Below are 22,370 nucleotides of genomic sequence, written 5' to 3' on the forward strand. Positions count from 1 at the left end.
GATGGTTTACATGTAGCTCAATGTCTTGTCTATCTGACAAATTTGAATGAAACTCTCTTGAAATTGATTGCACAAATATGAAATTGATCAATACATTCTGCAGTGGACCGTCGGGTGAGACAAATATAAATGGACAGGTATTATAATTGATCGACCATAACTTGAATGACAAATGGCTAAATTAACTTTGACATCTGCACGTTGATGGATTATTAAGACAAAATTGAAGTTGACATTGATGAAATTTAATGAAAAAGGTGTTAAAATGGATAGGAAGTCCTACATTACATTTACATTCTTTATTTGCCTTCATCAGATCGCCCCCAACCACCTACCAACCTGAACGTCCCCGGCTCCACCATCCAGTCACGCTCCGTCCAGCTCCATTTCACCCCCGGGCTCGACGGCAACGCTGGCATCACCCTCTGGACCGTCCAGGGCCTTATTGGTCAGTCTGACCGGTGGGAGACGGTCTTCGAGCTCTCTGACTCCAGCGCCAGGTCTGTCAAGATCACAGGACTGGAGCCGTTCACATACTATCAGTTCAGGATGATCGCTACCAACGTGGCTGGTTCTAGCAATGTCAGTGAACCCTCGGAGCAGATCCAGACTGATCAAGATGGTAAGTTTAAAATTACCCTAGGCGTGAGACAAGTCTTTTATTTTTATGAAGGATTCCAAACAATTATTATTACCATTTACGACAATCATAAGAAAAATGTATGAGACTGTATCCCTGAATTGTGATTTGCATTTTCAATATGAAGTATGTCTACATCTACTATAGATTGCATGACAGAACATGATACAGTCAAACCTGTCTATAGCAACCGCCCAAGGGAAACACAAAAAGTGGTCTTTGAAGACATGTTCCTTTAGTACATGTTTCAATGAGAAACCTTTTTCAAGGGAAACAAAAATGTGGTTGTTGTAGACAGGTGGTCACTAAAGCAGGTTTGACTGTATAATCAAAAAGAAAACTGACATAGTAAACAGCCAATATGTTTCTTTTGTATATTTTTGATACTTAATTTATCTAGTTTGCTATGATGTACATATAAATGAAATTGTATCATTTTTCACAAATAAGTATTGACATGTTGGGAGATACCTGTTACAATGAATATGTGAATATATTTCAACAGTTCGTTAGTACCACTTCTATTGTTGCTGCTTGTTTGAAACGCTGAACTGTTATGATCAAGAATTAAAAAAAGGAGAAGTGAAGTTTATTCATCAGGTTTTATAGCTTTGGGAGAGGTTTGCATAGAGCAACTTACTTCTCATTTCTTCTAATCTCAAAAGAAAATCCATATTTTGCCAAAATGTTCAGAAAAAATGTGGGCTTTCCAGGAAACACAAAAACTTAACTCCACCCAACACCCCATTGAAGTCAAGGGCTAGTGAACCATAGACTTAACTCCTAAAGGCCCAAGTGCTCAGTGACACATAAACCATTTTTTCTCAAAATGGCAAAAAATGGTCACTTTTTGTCACTGACCCCTCAATAAAATCTCTGCTCATTTCATTTACAAATCTAACTTTAACCACCTGTCGTACAATTTGAATCCACAGTGCCAGCCATCGCACCCAGAGATGTCAGAGTACGAGCGTTCAATGCCACTGCTTTGAGAGTCACATGGATGGTAAGTTGCTATATTCGATTGTATAATGTGCTAAGGCAAACAACAATTCTACAGTGAATTCTCTTTCTAATTCCTAACTGAAACCCTGTACCCAAAATCTACACCTAACCCTTAATCTACCTTGCAGTTAATTGTAACTAAGCCGTAATCATGTTTTCTTCACCAAATATAGATTGGCCAAACAGTTGGCAGGGCTAATGTGAGATTACCACTGAACCAGCTAATTACATGCACTATGATACAGTTTGTTGGTACTTTGATTGTGTTCATACCTTCATTGGTTCAAGTTCGGGCAAAACGTACATGTAAGTTTATGTCAAGGTAATGAAACCTTTTGAGGATACTGCCAAAGTCTATTTGAAAGATGTGTTGTATCATCATAATGCGACAGCCACCTTTTGACACACTCTCTTTCCATCGTCATCTTGAGTAATGTCTTTTATCTCAAGATAAAAGAGTACTTGCAACTGTATCCATGAAGTTCTGGGGGCGATGGTCTCTATTCAGAGCAGCCTCCAACAGAATTGTGTATCAATCAGATACGATTTTTTATGTCTGTGGACCGACCTTTAACATCACCATGCGAAAGACGTGACTCAGTTTCAAACCTGCGTCCTCGGCTGAATCAGTTTGTAACTTCCATTGTTAGCTTGATTACAGGCGCACGCCACAACACCTTGTTTAATGAAAGATGACGTCTTTCACAGCTAATATACAGCTAGGCATTTAATCTCTGATTCCATCCCCTTTTCATAGCCCCTTGATGACACGGAATGGAACGGCGTACCAGGGGGGTACCGCATCTACTGGAAGCCGTATGGTACCAACATGCAGGAGATGATCTTTGACCTCGCTAGTCCGTACATCAACAACCACGTCATCGGTGGTTTGGAGGAGTGGATGCCGTACGATGTGAGGATAGAGGCCTACAACGAGCAGCATGTCGGACCTACCAGTGGAATGGTTGCTGGCTGGACAAATGAAGCAGGTAGGTTAATGATGATGGTGGTAGTGATGATGATGATAATGAGGAGGAGGATGGTGGTTGGGGTGGATGGTGGTTGTGGATGCCGTACGATGTGAGGATAGAGGCTTACAATGAGCAGCATATTGGACCTACCAGTGGGATGGTTGCTGGCTGGACAAATGAAGCAGGTGGGTTAATGATGATGGTGGTAGTGATGATGATTATGAGGAGGAGGAGGAGGGTGGTGGTGGTGTAGATGATGATGATTATGGTGAAGATAATGATGATGATGATATTGATGAGGATGAGGATGGTGATGATGACGACGATGACGACGACGATGATGATTGATGGTGGTGTTGGTGGCAATGGAGATGATGATGATGATGATGATGGTATTGACTATAACGGTAGTGAGGGTGGTAAGCCGCGGGTATGATGTTAATGAAGCTGATGATGCTGATGGGGATGATGTTGTTTGTTTTGATAATTGTGTTAGAGGTTGTGGTGGCGATGATGGCAATATCATTTGAACATAAGCATGATTTGTGTACAACAATCACTCCGTGAAGCAACTTACATATTTTGTATATTGCTCATTTGATTTCAAGCCTACAAATGCTTCCTTAAGAATTAAAAAGAATAGAATTCATAATCAATTTTTGGAAAGATATGCCATCATATTTGTGGTATGCTAAATATAGTATCAATGTTTACTTCTCTATTTGTTAGTCCCCTCTGCTGGCCCATCCAACATCCAGGCCTTGCCCATCTACTACTCGGAGATCATGGCAACATGGGGTGACGTGCCTGCAATCCATCAGAATGGAGAGATATTGGGCTTCAAGGTAAGTGGAGAGGCTGCACGACGGTTCTAAATCTTCAATCAGGTTCTTAAATAAATAGTTAGTATTTGTTCAGGTTGAATTGTCAGTACAAAAGTTAAGTGTGTATTATTTTCAAAGTAATAGAAACTAGAATTTGACAGCAGCAGAATGATCCGGGGGGGGGGGGGGGGGGGGGGGGGGTGAGAGAGAGAGAGCGAGAAAGATAGAGAGAAAAAGAAAAAAGAGTAGAATGAGAAAGAAGAGGGAAATACATGTATATATATTTGTATGACACGTCCATGTTTATAAAACATTATACCATTCCCAGTACATGAAGACAGTACATATTTTCACAATATGCTATTTTGTCACCTTTTAAAAGATATTTCTAAATAGACAAACATTTTTAGTTGGATACTATGTATTTTTCCTAGGTTCTCATTTTTTTTAAGGGGGGGGGGGGATATATATTTTATTTTAAATACAAATCTCCCTGGTAGGGTCACCATTGAGCCTCATCGCAAAGATAAGGAAAGAAAAGATGCCAGTTTCTTCTTGACACTAAATTCATTCCAGGTAATATTCCGAGAGAATGGGGGCATTCTGATGTACCTGGATGTACCAGGCAACACCACTCGAGAGGCAACTATAACTCACCTCAAGGGGTACACTGTCTACACCATCACGGTGCTGGCATATACCGTCGTCGGTGATGGTGTTATCGGTAACGAGGTGCCCGTCAGGACGCATGAGTGGTGTAAGTAATTTCAGCAAACTTTCCTGTGCTTTATAAAAATTACTCTCTGACATGTTTAAGTTATAATCAATCTGTCTAATCAAAATGGTTATAGTGATGTGTTACAGGATCAATTTTTTATCTCGTTTTGCATTCCCCTCCCCCTCCCTCCATGTCTGATTGGCAAATGCATGTCAAGACACTTTGCTGGGATTACATTCTCTCACAAGTGATTTTCAATAAATTTTCAATCGTTTCACTTTCTCTGAGATTGATTTTTGTTCCATGAACAAGACAACAACCAACAAAAAAATGTAAGAGGTAAATAAGTGCACTTTCTTTATTTTGACAATGTTTGTCCAACTCTTTTAAAAAATAAAAATAGTTATTGATATAGTTTCCATCTTGTCTTCTGGTTTGTACATTACATCATCATTATTTTGAACATAAATTGACAAATGAAATTGCTTAGCAAGTGACGAGAACCTCTTTAATAGGCACTGGTTCCCTTCTTGCTGGGGCACTAGTTGGTGGTATTTCCTACTTCCTTTGTTTCAATATTTGTCTCTTTGCCTTGAAAAATTAATGAATAGACAAAAAATAAAACATAACACTTGAATATTGTTTCTTGACAGTTCCTGGTCCTCCTGTTGGCATCACGTTCCCTAATAATAATAATAATGATATTTAGCTTTAATATTGCGCTTAATACAAATGTCATATAGAAATGTTTTTATATGTTTTGTCTCATTGTCTTGAAATCGAATGAATAGACAAAAATAAAACGTAACACTTGATTATTATTTCACGACAGTTCCCGGTCCTCCTGGTGGCATCACGTTCCCCACCGTCCAGGAGTCATCTGTGACCATCGCATGGAATGAACCCCTCCTTCCCAACGGTGTCGACCTGACCTACAAGGTCGGCTACCGTCTCCAGGCCGCACCAGCCAATACTCTCGTTGAAGAGAATGTAGGGGGCAGCAGAGAGCATACCGTGGCGGGACTAATGCCTGAAGAGACGTACTATTTTGAAGTGACGGCGAGTACGTTGACGGGATTTGGCCAGCCGGCTTCAGCCCTGGTTATAACTACTACAGATAGAAGTAAGTTCTGAACAGGTTGTAAATTTTTTTCTTCTTCAAAGGTCTTATCTTATGTACAAAATGCAGTTTACAGAATTTGCCCCAAGATAGCTAATATCTCTTTCTCTTTTTCTGTTCTTCTAGGTTGTAGTGCTGTCCGTAACAGTTTGCAATGATTTACTTTTCATACCCTAAGAATGTTAACATCTTAATGTGCATCAAAATATAATTATATATATATAATACTCTTTTGTGTTTTCCTTTTGAAATTTACATTGTATACTCAACTTATATAATTCACTGTTAAATGTAACTTTGTTGGTAAATGTACTTTGTTACACTTAATGTACCAATAGAAGAAGAATATTTCTGTTATAGTGACAGATAAGTCATTGAATTGATTCAATTCATTTCAATTCAAAGATATGTACGCAAATTCTTTCCTCCCATTTAAAGTTCATGTAACTGAGTTCGTTCATGATATGAGGAAACAAACATATCACAAAATTACATCATTTTAACTTCAATATGCTGGTATGAATATTTCTAAACTGCAGCTGCGTTTGTTCATGATATGAAGGAAAAACGTATGAAAAATATATATTTTACCTACGACGTGCTTGTATGAATATTTCTAAATTGCACCTGAGTTTGTTCATAATATGATGAACAAACTTGAAAAATATATATAAACAGTCAAACCTGTCTATAGCGACCACCCAAGGGAAACACAAAAAGGGGTCTTTGTAGACAGGTGGCCTTTGTAGACAGGTTCCTTTAGTACATGTTTCAATGAGAAACCATTTTAAAGGGAAACACCAAATGTGGTCCTTGCAGACAGGTGGTCTTTGTAGACAGGTGGTCACTAAAGCAGGTTTGACTGTATATCCACCTTTAATATGCTTGTATCAATGTTCTCCTCCCTGCAGCCGCACCCGAAGCCCCCTCCAAGCCCACCGTGGACCACATCAAGAGCAGGCAGGTGCGGCTATCATGGACGCCTGGTAACAACGGGAATTCCCCTCTTCGTTATTACATCATTGATGTACGTGTGGATTCGGGACCATGGGCTCAGCACAGCATGACAGTGGACGCCTCCCAGGTCTCCTATATAGTCACAGGGTAAGATCGCGACCATCTGTGATCTCCCTCTCTCTCTCTAAGTGCCATATTGATTGACTTTGGCGATCATGCTGTTCCACAGTTCTTTCACTCCTCTCTCTTCTTTCAACAATTTCTGCTGACTGTCCATCCAAATTATCCTCCTTTCTCCCTTACTCCTTCTTCCCACAATTTTCCCTGTCAAAGCAAGATTCTCGAGGCCTTCTTTACGTGCAATGTGACCCATAAACTTCAACTGCCTAATCAACATCTCACGTATCATTTTCCTTTGCACTCCAGCTCGTCTAAGAACTTCCACATTACTAACTTTGTCAGTCCAAGGCATTTTCATCATTCTTCTTAAAAACTTCATTTCGCAACTTTCCAAACGCTTTTTAGTATCAGAGGCTAAAGTCCATGTTTCACTACCATACATAAGTATTGGGTAGATGTAACAATTCAGTACTCTTATTCTAGTCTTCATACCTATTGTGCGATTTGTTAGAATTTTGAAAATGCAGATGTAGCGAGAGCTATCCTTCTCTTGATTTCTGTCTCACATCGTGACAAAAGGATAGAATGTATGTCTGCTGCTGTCTTCTTCTGTTGCTCTCTTCAAATTTTGGTTGAAGACGCTCTTGTTTTCAGGAGCTTTTGGAGAGTTTTATTTTATTTGTGTGTCTGTATAAAAGTAGCACTGTAAGGACTTTTCATCACAGCGCAGTAGAGTATATTTATATAGTAGCTGTGCTATATAAATTGATCTAATTATTATTATTACTTGTATCTAGAAGAGCGAATGCGTGTACTATGTGAATACATACAGAGATTTTGTGTTTCTTTCGCAATTACTGCTGTTGTATTTTAGTAGTCTACTGTGTTGTGGAACCTGTTTATGTCAAAGAGGGAAAATAAAGACCACTTTACCACTGGTAATAGCGCACGATCACATTCATATACATGTTTGCGTAATTCACTGTGTGTGCTTGTATATATGTGTGAGTTCAAAAATTATCCATTAACAAAGAAGGTATTGACCTGTGGTGGCATTCTGAAAATTATGATATCTTTATGTTAGTCAAACAAAGTTAATTGTCAGAACAAATCAAAATTGGGACTAGACATTATGTATTCGCATAGGGATGAGTATGAGTAGAAAAGCATGAGAGTCAACATTTGCAAACAATCCCAAAACTTTTAAACACATAAGTTTTATAGATTATCAGATGCTTGAATTTTTTATTTGTTCATTCCTGTTACTATTGTCTCTTATTTTTTTCAGGTTAAATCCACACACTTTGTACTATTTCCGTCTGAAAGTGTATAATGACATTGGAGCCAGTCCAGAAAGTCCTACATCAGATCAGACCACAACTGAGCAAGACAGTAAGTTTGATCTTGTCATATCCAGCAGAATCCAGTCCAATCCAGTTCTGGACCCTGTTCCATAAAACTTGTTAGCCCCTCAAGAACAAGATACGATAATTGTTTTAAGCTACTGAAAGCCTTACATTTGATTGGCTACGAGCAGATTTGTCATGGATTCCAATATATCTAGCAGAATCCAGTTTTGTTCCACTTTGTTTTGTACATTGCAATGTTATCTTCAAGATATTGAAATATCGGTTGTCACAAAGAGGAAAGATTGTAGTGACACTTGTGTGTTTCATCTTATCTTTGTTTCCTTTCTCATGACTGTTATCAATCATGGAGATTTTACTGTTTTATTACACATCTATTGATTTATGCAGGTTCCAATTTTTGTCAAATGCAAAAGATATGAATCGTCATTCTATCAGTGACTCAAAATTAGTTTACTAAGCAATCAAGAGTTCTAATCATCACTCCAGTGTTATACAATCTTATTAAATCTCTTCTTTCTTTATTCATTCTCTACAATGAATGTTTGTATGCTTTGTATTATGGTTATTGTATAATATTATTAGACATGATTTGCTATGTATGTCATACTTATGTAAATATGTATAACCTTGTATTTGTTATGTGAACGCAGAAATAAAATCAATCAAACAAACAAAAAAATGTGTCAGCCTTAGTTTAAAGCATCGTTCATTGTGTTGGGTTTCCATTTCATATACTTACACATCAATTATTTTATATTCCTCCATAGTTCCTGAAGGTGTACCCACCATCACAGGGGCGACGCCCATCACGGTCACGTCCCTCCTGGTGACGTGGCAGCCACCCCTTCAGGCCCAGACCAACGGCCCACTCACCGGCTACAGCTTCCAGTTCAGGCAGTTACCCGGCGGCAGCTTCATGGAAGAGACCATTAGCGATGCGGGGGTGACCGAGCATGAGCTCCTCAATCTGGTGAGGTATCAGAACTACGAGGTGAAGCTGGCTGCCACCAACAGCATAGGGCTGGGACCATACAGCGCTCCTGTCTATGTGTACATCGGTGAAGCAGGTAAAGATGGATAACTTTTTGATCCTAACCAGTTGATCTTTAGATCTTTAGATAATCTATCAAAAACTATTAAAAAATGCAAATTCTGTAGATTTGTGACCACGATTTATTTTTGCTATGAAAAATGTTTACTCCTACTTTGTACTCAACAAGTCAATTTGTATATAAGTACAATAGATATATGATTTCATTCATGTCAATGAAATTTATATCATTCAAGAATGGAAGATGAACAGATTTGTATTTATATGTTGGTTTAAAAAATAAAATCTATTTTCAGCAGATATGTAGATCATACTTGTTTATTATGTTAATCTTGCAAGACACTGAACTATTTCCCTTTTTTTTCCTTCTCATCTTAGTTCCCTCTGAGCCTCCTTCAGCCGTCACCGTAGCAACCACTGGTTCGTCGGCATTCCAGATCTCATGGGTACCGCCCTCTACCGAGTCACAGAATGGTGGTCTCCAAGGTTACAAGGTAAACAGTTTATCCAAGCCTCTATTTGGCACCGGACCTGTCAATTTTGAAAACAATCATTAAACTTGCTCTCAAATACATTGCTAGATTGAAACCAAAATGTAATTATAATAATAAAGTTAGGAGAATTAGGGAATTGATTAGATCAGTTTTTACCAATTGTTATCAATTTAAATAATTTTTTTTTCACTCAAACTTTCAGATTATCTATAATTGTACATCTAGCATTGAATTCACCATCTTAGCACCAATTTTTTCTCATCTGAACAATGTTACCAAGTCCCTTTAAATACTCTTGCCCAACATGTATATCCCTAGGTGCTGTATTGGGAGAATCACTCCCGCCAGGCACGGGCTACCATAGTGCAGCAGACCAAGACCTTCCCTGCCTCTGCCACAGTGGCGACCCTGGATGACCTGGAGTGCTTCACAGAGTATGGGATCTCAGTCAAGGGCTTCAACGCAGCGGGGGATGGCCCTGGGTCTCCTACATCATACAGCACTACGGGTGAAGATGGTCAGTACTGTACTTGGCTTCATTATCAAATTTATATTGTTTTTCAACCCCCTCGACCCCCCCCCCCCCCCCCCACTACCTTAAAAATAGGGAGCATTTAAAGTAAGGTCTAAAAAAAAAGAAAAAGATGTTGTATTGCCCTTTGCGACCCACCCTAAAATCTTGAAATCTACGGTCGGCTTTTAGTTATCTTGTTTTTTGTTTTTTTAGAGAAAAAAAATATTAAAGCTTCAAAACTGAGAAATGTCAGCCAAAAGGGGAAGAAGAGATTTATAAGTTCATCACCTCCATCCACCCATTTTATGCTCAGTATTTTCTTTTGGTGCAATTGAGCAAAGCAGACACTTCCCTTCATGATCAGGGGCTTGTTTCATAAATCTTGTAATCAATAACGAGTTACAATAACTGTTATAAGCTACTGAAATTTGATTAACTGAGAGCAGATTTGCCATAGAAATTTAGCATTTCTCATTAATAACATTCTTTATGAAACAGGTTCTTGATAAATTTTCATGAATGTATTTTCTTCCACCAGTTCCAAGCGAGGTGAGCAGTCTGCAGTTCAGCCAAGTAAGGATGAGCTCTCTCAAGGTATCATGGGGACCTCCGACCTCGCCCTGTGGGACCATCATCCAGTACAAACTCTTCTACCAACCTCATGAGCCAATCAATGGTAATTAATGGGACTGTGGACTTTTAAAGCCCAACTGCACTACTTATAGCTACTTGTGCCCTCTATATAGCAAACAATGCCTAATCGGTGACCATTGGTCCCCCATGGTCCCCTTTTTTCATGTTAATTGAGAGCTGATTTGATGAGATAACCACCTGTCAGTGACCTTGCAGGGTGGTCTAATCCCTCCTGTAAACTAGTACAGATGGGCTTTTAAAAAAACTCCTGTAAATTAATTTTTTCAAAGATCTTGGTATAATTTGGTTAAATGGAAAAGGGTATGTTTAGAATGTGTTTTTGAAAGGAATAACACAGACTTTTTTGTTACACGTCTTTCATAGATGACTAGACTTCACTTTTTAGTTATTATCATTCATAGACTTCTTAAACCCTGCTCAAACTATCACTTATAGTTTTACAAATAGAGTTCACATTTTTATACATCTGTGCTTGTTTATTTTTTTCCCACATTTCAGAGCTTTTAAACGCTACTTAACTTATGATGTATGTTCAGTCATTGAATATTGAAATATAGTCCCTGATTTAAAAAAAAAAAACATTTTGAATAGAAGTAGATGTGTTTTTGTTTTGTAAAATTGAAGAACATGGGGGCTATACAAGAAGCTACCACTATCATTATCATTGTTATTATTATCATTTTATTGCTCATGTAAAATTGTATTTTGCCCTTATTTAAATATCGTAGTTTCCCATAAAATGACCCAAACATGAAACAATATATCACCTGTCTATTTCTTTATAGGTGAAAGGACATCTGTGGTAGTCACACTACCCAGTGATCAATACTCCTACGTTGCTAAGAGGCTTGGGGAGAGGGAACGATACCTTTTTGAAGTCCATGCGGAGACCGCTAGCTTCGAGGGACCACGGAGGGGCCAAAACATCACAACTGGACCACAAGAAGGTAGAAAATCTTGCTCAAATTACATTACTTGTAGGAAATGGACAGAGCAGTCTTTGCCTCTAGAACATGTATCACCACACTTTGTTCCATTGTTACCTGTAAGCACTTCACCTGAATTGTCCAATTGATCATCAGTTTCATTGTTCAGGCCTGTGTGTATAACTGTATTTCATATAAAGATTTTAAGATTTTAAGGATTTTAAGGATTCTAGGACACCTACCCCCTGGACATCCACCCCCAGATAACCACCCCCCCCCCCCCCCCCCTGTCAACTACTCTCTAGGGCAACCACTCTCTAGGACGACTACCCCCAGGGACAACTACCCCTGGACAACTACCCCCTAAAACAACTATCCCCCGGACAACTGCCCCCCGGACAACTACCCCCTAGGACAACTACCACCCCCCCCCCCCCCCCGGGCAAACTACCACCCGGACAACTACCCCCCAGACAACTATCTTAGGGGGTAGTTGTGTGGGGGTAATCGTCTGGGGGGGGGGGAGGGAGTGATCCAGGGGGTAGTTGTCCTAGGGGGTAGTTGTCCTTGGGGGTACTTGACTGTGGGTGGTTATCCAGGGCCGGGTGGATATTCAGGGGGTAGGTGTCCGGATACAGATTTTAAGACATGTGGGGCATATTTTTATTTTTGTTTCATTTCTGACTGTTCTATCTATCTCTCTCTCTTTTCTTCCCTCCTCCCCCTCCCTCATACATACAGGTGCTCCTGACTCACCGACGAATATTGAATTGTCTCCCGGGTCATCCTTCTTGACCGTTTCATGGGAAGAGCCTGTGTTCCACGGCGACAAACCTCTCATTGGATACATCATACAATCACAAGAAAAAGGTCAGTAGAATGGGTGCCGAGTTCCTGAAGTGAAGACATTTACTGTATAAACTTTGTAAATGAAAAAATTTACCTTATGAATAAGTTATACATGTATTTATGCAAAAGTTGTATTTATATCATAGATTTATATCAATGTTACATTATGTTATTACATTTTATTTGAATTTAGTGACAAATTAAATTATTCAAAAACATATTCATATGGACACGTGGTATTCCATACTTAGTCGGTGCATTAAACCATGGACTAAAGTTAGTCGTTTTTCGAGAATACTACCCAAAATGTTTGGTCCAGGGTTATTGTTTTATGTGTTATTAAATTAAACAAACATGTGACATAATTTTTCTTCTAACCCCTCAGGTCAAGACACGTGGGAGAACGTCAACGACACCATCGGCGCCAACCAATCACAGTTCTCCATTCCGTACAGCAGCCTTGACCCCGTCACGGTGTATACCTTCCGGGTCATGGCCGAGAGCGAGATCAGCGTCAGCGAACCAGCCCCGAGCGAAGAGCTCATGGTTCCAGGTACGTACAGTCATACCTGCTTTAGCAACCACCTCTATTGGAAAGCCCACTTTCTTTTTGTTTCTCTAGAACAGGGTTCTCACTGATACCTGCCCAGTCAACCTGCCTTGGGGACCACTTGTATAGAAAGACCACCTCTCTACAAAGACCACAATTTTTGTTTCCCCTGAACAGGGGTTTCATTGATACCTGCCCAGTCAACCTGCCTTGGTGACCTCTCTACAAAGACCATATTTTTTGTTGCCCTTGAACAGGGCTGTCATTCTTGTCATTCTTCTTCTTCTTCTTCTTATCGAGTCACTACACAAGTCCCGTCCAGTGGTCCACACAGGCTTCGACACGGCAATTCATGGCTTCCAGGGCATCTTGGGTGCATGGCTCTGGCAGGAGTGGGCAGACTAGCAGGTGTTCCATTGTCTGTTCCTGGCCGCATTCGTATGCTGTTTGTTCGTCTCCTAGACCCCACCTCTGCATTAGGACTCTGCATCATCCGTGACCTCTCTACAAAGACCATATTTTTTGTTTCCCTTGAACAGGGTTGTCATTGAAAACGGCACAGTCAACCTGCCTCAGTGACCACCTGTCTGTAAAATCAGTATTAGGGACTTCTCGATTTGCACGTTCACTAGTGGACTGCAACATATGCGGTCATTTTTTAAGCAGTGCATCGACGAGCTCATCGTTCATAGCAGAATTCTTGAACACGTTCACCCTTGTTTTGCCGTCGTTCGCAATCTGTGACGGTACTGTACATAAGCAATATTCTGCAGATACAGAACAGCACATTGAAGTCACAGAATGGACCCAATTGACCTCATTATGCAAGCAGAGAGTTGTGGAAGCATGAGCTCTTTAAAATTAACACATTTTCTTGTCTGTAATTTCCCTTAAATCAAAATTGTAACAAATTAATCCATAAAATGAACACATTTTATTTATGCATCGCCAAATAGTTTCAGCATAATTATCAGGTACAGTCCCATGCACCGAATTTGGTGTTGGATCTTAGCGAGTGCGAACATACATGTAATGCATGACGTCACTGAGCAAGCGTTGTCGTCGTGTGAAATCGATAAGGTAACAAACAACAGTCAGCGTGCCTCGTCAACCCTGCTTCAAAAATGACTGCATATGTAAGTCCCTATTATATTATGACAGTGGAAGAGAATAACAAGGCTGTTATTTAGCTCTGGGCTATAATGTGGCTGTGTAGAGATCATTGCATGAAGTCATAAAATGTGCTAGGATGAGAAATATTTCTGCTATGTTACTTTAAAAAATTACAACCTAGTTTGTCAATACCTGCCACTGCAAGAGATTCTTTTACATTCTTTTTCCTTAAGATTCTTGTTCTTTTTTTGTGCTATCCTGTCTGCTTCTTGTGCATTTTGTTTTTCATTTTCCTTATTACACTCGCTTTCTTGATTTTTCCTCCTTTCTTGTCTTCTGTTCCCTTTTTTCTTTAATTTCCTGAAAACATTAGACAATGATTTCATCTGCCTGAAAAAAAAATTCTGAAGCTTGATCAGACCTTGAATATGAAATTATAAATTGAACATTTGTCATACCTGCCAACCCTTCTGAATAATCCGGAATATTCTGATTTTTGGGATTTTCAGGACCTGAAAATTGGGAATATTCCGATTTTTTCCAAACTTTTGTCACATTCCTGTGTATTTCATATTTCATGCTAATCTACCATTAGAATGATCATGCTTAATCTAACCTATTCCTGTAATTTTCAGCCCTAGCTACTGCTATGGCAGCTACTTCACCTCATTTAACTTCTTTTGAAGCCACAACTGAAGGTATTTTCATCATGTATCTGTAGATTTCTCTCTCTCTTTTTTTTTTGGTCACTTATTCCTATTTACTCTTTATAACTAGCAACACTGTAATATAGCCAAATGTGAATTGAACTGTGCATGATACAGTATGTGTACTATATATTCTGCCAGTGAGATTTTAATAATAGTTGATTTACAGAAACAAAATATTGCTCGATGGCCCAAATTATTTCTGAACCCCACGATGGTTTGAGCCGGGCTCCACTCTAAATTTTTAGGAAAGGGGTCCAGATTTAACTTTTTCAAATCCATATGCACGAGCTCTGTGCAAAAATGTTGATATTTCAGGGGTCCAGGCTTCCATTTAGGGCACCCATTTGTCCCGGTTTCCTGTTAGTGATGAGCGCTGTTTTAATTTCAGTCATGATTGTCAACAGTCATACACTTCAGTTTTTATTCTTTCAGTGTTTTTGGTGTGAAATTGAGTGTGTAATAACATATACACTCAAAAGCTTAGAGAAGAGTCACTACCTTCGCACGTTAAGAACCCACTGCACTATTCATATAAGAGTAGGGGGAAACCCCGGTGTAGTGGTCCACCTGCACACACCCCAGTATAGTACCATAATACTCTGTTAAGAGGTCTGTACTCCAAAGGAAGAAGAAAGCTTCACATTATATTATATTATTTGTACATGTGCCTTCTTTAGAAACAAAAACAAATAATCAAAGCCCTTGGTCAAAAGATATACTTTGACACTCTAATTTTACTTATTTATACATTTAAGTGATCTGCTAGAGGAGTTAAGCATGTTGGTGGTTGTCTCGAGTTAACCCTTACCTGTTTCCAAATGACCATGTACATTGGTTTGTTTCTGTGAAACATCTTGAAGTGTTGTGCTTGTGAGTTTGGGCAATTTTTTAGAAATGTACTTGTTTGTGTATCTGCACTTATACTTTTTTTATTCTACAAATGTGTTTTACAATATATTAGTGTAACATATCTGAATGTTGATTTTTATAATTGAACTTGTTATATGTGGTACTATAATCCTGGTTTGTGATATACATGTACATGTAATGATTTGCATTCTGAGTTGTTGATGCCATCAAAGGCCTGACAAAAAAAAATCTTCTTTTTCCTTTTTCCTTCCCCAACAGATTTAGTCATCAGGTTATCCCTTTTTGATGAATATTTTTCATAACTCACATCATTCCTCTTTCAGGCCTTCAGGCTATTGTTTTGAACCCTAAATTCCTTCTTTTTTTACCTGAAATATTCTGTGTGCAAAATTATACAAAATACACTGTTTTCCTAATTTTGTCTTGAGAGATTCCTAATTTTTGCTGTGAAAGAACTCTGGGAGGTATGCTTTTAGGCAATTTAATTGTTGGATCAATTAGATTTAATGCGTAGATGTACTTTAAAATGCATTTTCTAGACAAATAGTACAATTAAAAATGGATTTATTCCCCCAAACTCTTTTCTTAATGCATCTCTTTACAAATTAATTTGTAATAGATGTCACACATTTGATAGTAAATCACTCCTGTAAATGCCTCGGGATATCTTATTTGTGTTTTTTCATAGTCTCGCTAGCACATTTTTATCCAACACTCACAAACCAGTGCATGGATAGTATTATCTAAAAAATTACTGCACTGCATTGTGTTTGCATCTATACACAATTTTTTTTTAACTCTCATGGCAGACACATGAAAATGTATGTGCAAAATATTTATGATTAAGGCTAGATGTAAACCAAACTAGAGATGACGTCAGAGTAATAAACATACCATTGCTAGCTGCTCTAATGCTTTCCTGTCCTAACGTAGAGCATTTATGAACGCAATTTGAATATCTCACTAAAAGTACTAAATTTTAAAGGGTCCCTTGATGAAATTGCACCTTTTTTTTCTTTCTATTGTATAGTATGCATTGTGTAATTGCAAAAATGTAAGGCCAATCAAATTGGTTGGCTCCATCTTAGATTATGTTATGTTTCATAAATCTATTCAAAAATAAAAGTAACAAAACTTTTCAAAAAATTGTCAATCTGTTGATCGTAATGTAAAAACCCCGCTTTACAGTTCATCTGCATGTAAGTCTTAGAATAAGCATGAATCAGAAGATGAAGCAAAACCAGATTATGTCTTCGTATGATACGAGTTTAACTTTTGTTCATATCGTCTAAAGAAACTGTTGCAATTTTTCTGATTTTCCCCGATATTTTTCCAGCTGGAGGAACGAACGCAGCTCAGAAGAACTTTTACGAGGAGTGGTGGTTCTTGGTGATTGTCGCCCTCGTCGGCACCATCGTCATCATTCTGGTCGGAGCCACGCTATGCATGCTGGGAAGAAGCCGTTTATATGTCGGTATGTATCGTTTGGCGTGTTGAGTTGCTTCCCCAGGTGGTCATCTCTTTGAAAGGATTCATTTGAATAAATACAGTCAAACCTGCTTTAGTGACTACCTGTCTACAAAGACCACCTGTCTACAAGGACCACATTCTTCGTTTCCCCTGAAAATGGTTTCTCATTGACACATGTACAGTACTAAAGGAACCTGTCTACAAAGACCACTTTTTTGTGTTTCCCTTGGGCAGTCACTATAGACAGGTTTGACTGTATATATTATTATGTAAATGCACTGCTCTCAGTGCGAATAAACTTTCAATATGGCTACTTCAGATTTCATCGAAATGAAGTCTTGGGGCCTGTTGCATGAAACTAATACCCCTTATTGTAAAACTTACACAATCAATATTAATTACCATGGCAACGTCACTCAATAACCCATCAAATCAAGGTTTCCATGGAAGTTACCCTTGGTGGCAAAGTTAGCATCAATGCCAAGTCTTATGCAACAGGGCCTTGGTGGTTTTATACAGCCTCATGAGTCCAGATGTCTTCAAAACTTTATGTGATTAAATCTAAATGGGTGAAAGAAGTCTCCTAATTGTCTTTAAATATTACTAAATGGTCATACAGTATATTTTGCTTTAAAGCCACACTGCACTACTTATAGCTACTTGCTCCATCTACATGTATATAACAAACAATGCATAATTGGTGACCATTGGTCCCCCATGATCCTCTTTTTCTTATGTTAATTCAGAGCTGATTCGATAAAAATAACCACCTGTCCAGTGACCTTGCAGGGTAGTCTAATCCCTCCTGTTTACTGGGTATTGATGGGCTTTAAATCCTCTTAACGATTCTGACTTTGAATTGATAAAAATACAGCTGTAACCACTAAAGAAAGAACACAAGACAGATAGAGATTAATTATAGTGTAGGAATAAGACTAGGTAGAAACTAAAGCGTTATCCAAGAGTCCATCTATCAAGACAAACCTGCTTTATTTTCTGGAAATATGAAAAAGATGATCACAAGCAAAAAAAGATGAAAAAGAAAGGAATCCCTATCCATGGAACATGAAGGTAGAGATTTTCTTTTACAAAAACATAATTTACAGTAGGCTTACAGTTACACCATGTGAGAGGGGAAGATTGGGGGAGTCCTGAAAATACATAATAATCGCAATGGTATGCATCTTTATAATCTAAGTTTTTTCATAATTCCTTGTATGCATATACAGATAGGAAAGTTCATAAAAGGATGACACCCGATGAGAGAGTGAACGGGACGGAAGACGGTGGATTCACGTCGTTTGAGATGGATCCAGCGGACAGACGACCACCGAGGAATGGAAGATCAAATGGTCGAAGCGCAGCATATGCTAGGACAAATTCATATACAAGGTATGCTCAGTGAAAAGGATTTTCTAGAAATATACTAGTGTGATTATTAAAGATGATTAGGAGGTAGATATTTATGTGCTGATAACCTTGAATTCATTTAAAGAGAGAGAAAGAGAGATAGAAAAGGAAAAAGTGGGAGAGAAAAGGAGAAAGAGAGAGAGAGAGATGGGAAGAGAGAAAGAGAGACAGACTGAGAAAGAAAGAAAGTCCAGGAGAGAATGCTGAATGGTTAAACTGTAAACAAATCTTTCTAAATGCTTGCGGTGTTGCATTCACGGTTTTCCTACTGTAATATACAACATCACTTTGCACAAAGTGTAATAGTAGCGGAATGGTAACAATTTCTTGGAAAACAATTTCATTATTTCGAGAAAAGAGATAAGAAGACTAGATAATATGACTTGTCAGCAAGTACATGCATATTTTCAGAACCAAGTTAAGTTTGCAATACTTCTCGCGCAGTTGTCTCTGAACAAATTTACAATGTTATGATTTCATTTAACAAATACAGACTCGAAAACAACCACTAGGTTTTGCTTTGTGAGTATTAGTGGATAGAATTTAGATGTGTATCAGAAGCATATATTTTTTATTTTTATTAATATTTACCAAGAAATGGTACACTTTTTTAAATATTTGCCCGACTTTCCTTTATTATACATTTATTTTATGATTAACATTTGTTCCGCAGCAGTAACGAGGAGCTTCCACAATTGCTGACATTCCTTGGACCTTCAGCAGCGTATGTCCTCCAATCAGAGCACCCCAAAATTTAAACTGACCAATCAGTGGTTGTTCCCCATTTTGGAGTGCTGTGGCTTTCATTCCCATGTAGTATCCCTTGTATTTCCCCATTATATGCCCTGCATGAGGAGTTTGAATGAGACTAAAGTTAAATGTGAACAAGGCATGCCCAATGACTGACAGTGTTCACTGTTTATGCTAGCCCTGTTCAAACTTCTACATTAGCAGAATGCTTTGGAAAGTTCCTGATACATATAACATAGGATAATGAAAACGACTAAACCCAGAGTTACATTCACATATAAACAGACCCTTTGAGACGTGTTGGTGTTTGAAAAATATGTTCATATTTTTAACGTGTGTTGATGTTTTTGGAGATGGAAAATAGTCTATGTGAATCACTTTGCAATGTTTTAGCACACTGACGTATAGTGTAATATGTTTTCACAAGTTGATATGTTTAGAGTCATCGTTTTGCTGAAGCTTTACTAAAAAATGTGTTACACAAATATGACTGATAATTCATTTTTCTTGTCACGCGTATAAATTTTTAGTGTGCTGTTTGTCCAATAAGCTGGTAAATGGGAAAGTAGTATTTGAATGCATACATGTACATCATATGTTGTGTGTACAGTTTTGCATTGCCTATTTGAACAGTGTATAGAATAATGTTTCTGTACTACATGTAATTCTATCTGAATCATTTTCAGGCATTTTCAGTTTCCAGTTTGATGAAGAACATACACATGTGTGTATGTATTTGATTGTGAAGTGAAGTGAACAAAGAATAAAGGTTTTGGAAGTTAACACAAATTTTGTGATAATTGTCTGCTAAGAGCCATAAGAATGCTAACGCTTAGGCCTTTAAACAAGAAGAAGTTGTATTTCCCTTTAGGTGCCAAAATATGGGTCGGTCGGTCGGTTGGAAATCTCCTTTTTTTTTAATTGTTTTTTTTTTTCTTTGTTTTTCTCCCTCTTTGGGCTGATATTTCGCAGTTTTTAATGCTTTGATAGGTTTTTTTCTCTAAAAACGGTAAATAACAACAAAAAAAGTTTTGGGGGTCGACGCAAAGGGCAATACAACACTTTTTTTTTTATAGGCCTTATATGTAGATTTAGAGTTTATAATGCCCTTCTGTTCTGAACAGCAAGTTAGACAAAAGAAAGAAAGAAAAAAAAAGGGCTATGACAATCATTTGGTGTAGAAAATTCTTGAGATTCAAGAACCAGTAACATTTGGCTTTAAAAATACATATCTCAACATGTATATGTTCAAACTCCCAAGATAAATTTTCCTAGTATTTTCTTGAGTTGTTGGGAATCAGCGTTGTTTGGGGTACATACATGTTTATTAAGTGTGTCTAGCTTTTCTCCATGGCATGTACCCTGGTTAGTACATGCTACATGCTACGATCTGCAAGACTTGATGCATGCGAACTCGAGTAGTTGGTTTTAGTTAGCATGCAATTCAAGTACTAGCAGTTTGTATGATAAACAAATGTCTGTTAGTGTACATTTACAGTCCTGATTTATCACTACGGTACACATTAAGGTGATTTACTTTTAGAGATACCTTCTGCCTTATTATGTAAAGCTAATAACCCATAAGACTGGTGTGAATTTGACTAGAATTTGAATTTTTACTTGCTCAATCAAGTTTTGACATCAAGTAAAGGGTCGCGTTTGCCAAACAATTAGAAAGAGGGAGAAACCCATTAATTGTAAAACCAGAAACTCTTGTAACACAATACTTTTGCAAATTGTTGTTGATAGCAATTTTTGTGGCATGCAATTTCAACACATGTTGCAAACAAAATCCTTTGTTGCAAGATATTGAAATTCAGTCATTTTTTAATATGAAACACTTGCAAGACTGGACCAATCACAAAATTTGCCAAAGTATAATGCATGGGAAGGTATCTTGTTTTCCAATACCGTAGTTCTCGAAATGTGTCAAATATATCTTTACTATGTTAGAAATAGTTTTAGTAAAAGCAGTGGTAATAAAAGACATGAGAGACCATTTTTTATCATGGAAATACTATTGTTCCTATGGAAAGACATGAGAGGCCATGTTTTTATCATGGAAATACTATTGTTCCTATGGAAAGACATAAGAGGCCATGTTTTTATCATGGAAATATTATTGTTCCTATGGAAAGACATAAGAGGCCATGTTTTTATCATGGAAATATTATTGTTCCTATGGAAAGACATAAGAGGCCATTTTTTTATCATGGAAATATTATTGTTCCTATGGAAAGACATGAGAGGCCATGTTTTTATCATGGAAATACTATTGTTCCTATGGAAAGACATAAGAGGCCATGTTTTTATCATGGAAATATTATTGTTCCTATGGAAAGACATAAGAGGCCATGTTTTTATCATGGAAATATTATTGTTCCTATGGAAAGACATAAGAGGCCATTTTTTTATCATGGAAATATTATTGTTCCTATGGAAAGACATGAGAGGCCATGTTTTTATCATGGAAATACTATTGTTCCTATGGAAAGACATAAGAGGCCATGTTTTTATCATGGAAATATTATTGTTCCTATGGAAAGACATAAGAGGCCATGTTTTTATCATGGAAATACTATTGTTCCTATGGAAAGACATGAGAGGCCATTTTTTATCATGGAAATATTATTGTTCCTATGGAGAAAAAACACCAAGGAGCTGCCACAAACAAAAATCTAATTCCTGCTCTACTTTCTCCCCTCTTGACCTACCAGACCCCCTCCAAGGCCCAGCCCAGGAAGCATACAATACTCGGAGGAGGAGGAGAGTAAACATTATGAAGACGTCAGGAGGAGGATGGCTGGCGAGGAGCCGGGAGAGAGCAGCAGTCTCACGGAGAAAAACGATTTACAGTCACTCTCAGAGTCATTAGTAAGTTAAGTTTTTTTCCCTTCTATATCATGCTTATGATATAGCTGCCAACCATGTTTATCTTGGCCCTAAAGCTATTGTTTTTAACCCTATATTCCTCTCTTTTTCTGTGTGAAAAATATTTTTTAAACAATCGACTTTATTCTTAATTTTACCTTGAGGGGTTCCTACTTTTTTGCTGTGAAAAGTTGGCAGGTATGTTATGATTGGATCACGGATGATAACTATGAGAAGCAATCTGAATAATTATAGACTCCTTTGATTTGTTAATTTTCATTACTTTTCAAAATTTGAAGATAGTTTTATTGCATTAGAAATCAGATGATTTGCAATGAATAATATTGACCAATATAGGACAGATGTGATGAAAGTGAGATGGGGCAAAATACAAGGATGTTTGAGCTGGTGAT

General features: G+C 38.0%; 1 protein-coding gene across 1 annotated transcript in view; it reads left to right on the forward strand.

Moving 5' to 3' along the window:
* Positions 1-22,370, forward strand: part of LOC576125 (protein sidekick-2) — a 75,766-nt gene that overhangs the window by 48,004 nt on the left and 5,392 nt on the right. The window contains exons 19-36 of the mRNA XM_030984292.1: positions 317-622; positions 1,576-1,646; positions 2,403-2,634; positions 3,346-3,461; positions 4,017-4,197; positions 4,991-5,281; positions 6,190-6,382; positions 7,644-7,747; positions 8,493-8,792; positions 9,155-9,270; positions 9,589-9,787; positions 10,323-10,460; positions 11,224-11,385; positions 12,106-12,234; positions 12,599-12,766; positions 16,793-16,930; positions 18,156-18,318; positions 21,804-21,960. Of these exons, the coding sequence (XP_030840152.1) occupies positions 317-622; positions 1,576-1,646; positions 2,403-2,634; positions 3,346-3,461; positions 4,017-4,197; positions 4,991-5,281; positions 6,190-6,382; positions 7,644-7,747; positions 8,493-8,792; positions 9,155-9,270; positions 9,589-9,787; positions 10,323-10,460; positions 11,224-11,385; positions 12,106-12,234; positions 12,599-12,766; positions 16,793-16,930; positions 18,156-18,318; positions 21,804-21,960 (3,164 nt within the window). The remainder of the gene's footprint in view (positions 1-316; positions 623-1,575; positions 1,647-2,402; positions 2,635-3,345; positions 3,462-4,016; positions 4,198-4,990; positions 5,282-6,189; positions 6,383-7,643; positions 7,748-8,492; positions 8,793-9,154; positions 9,271-9,588; positions 9,788-10,322; positions 10,461-11,223; positions 11,386-12,105; positions 12,235-12,598; positions 12,767-16,792; positions 16,931-18,155; positions 18,319-21,803; positions 21,961-22,370) is intronic.

Source organism: Strongylocentrotus purpuratus, unplaced genomic scaffold (genome assembly GCF_000002235.5).
Source record: "Strongylocentrotus purpuratus isolate Spur 01 unplaced genomic scaffold, Spur_5.0 spur5_scaffold_14, whole genome shotgun sequence".
Lineage (NCBI taxonomy): Eukaryota > Metazoa > Echinodermata > Echinoidea > Camarodonta > Strongylocentrotidae > Strongylocentrotus > Strongylocentrotus purpuratus.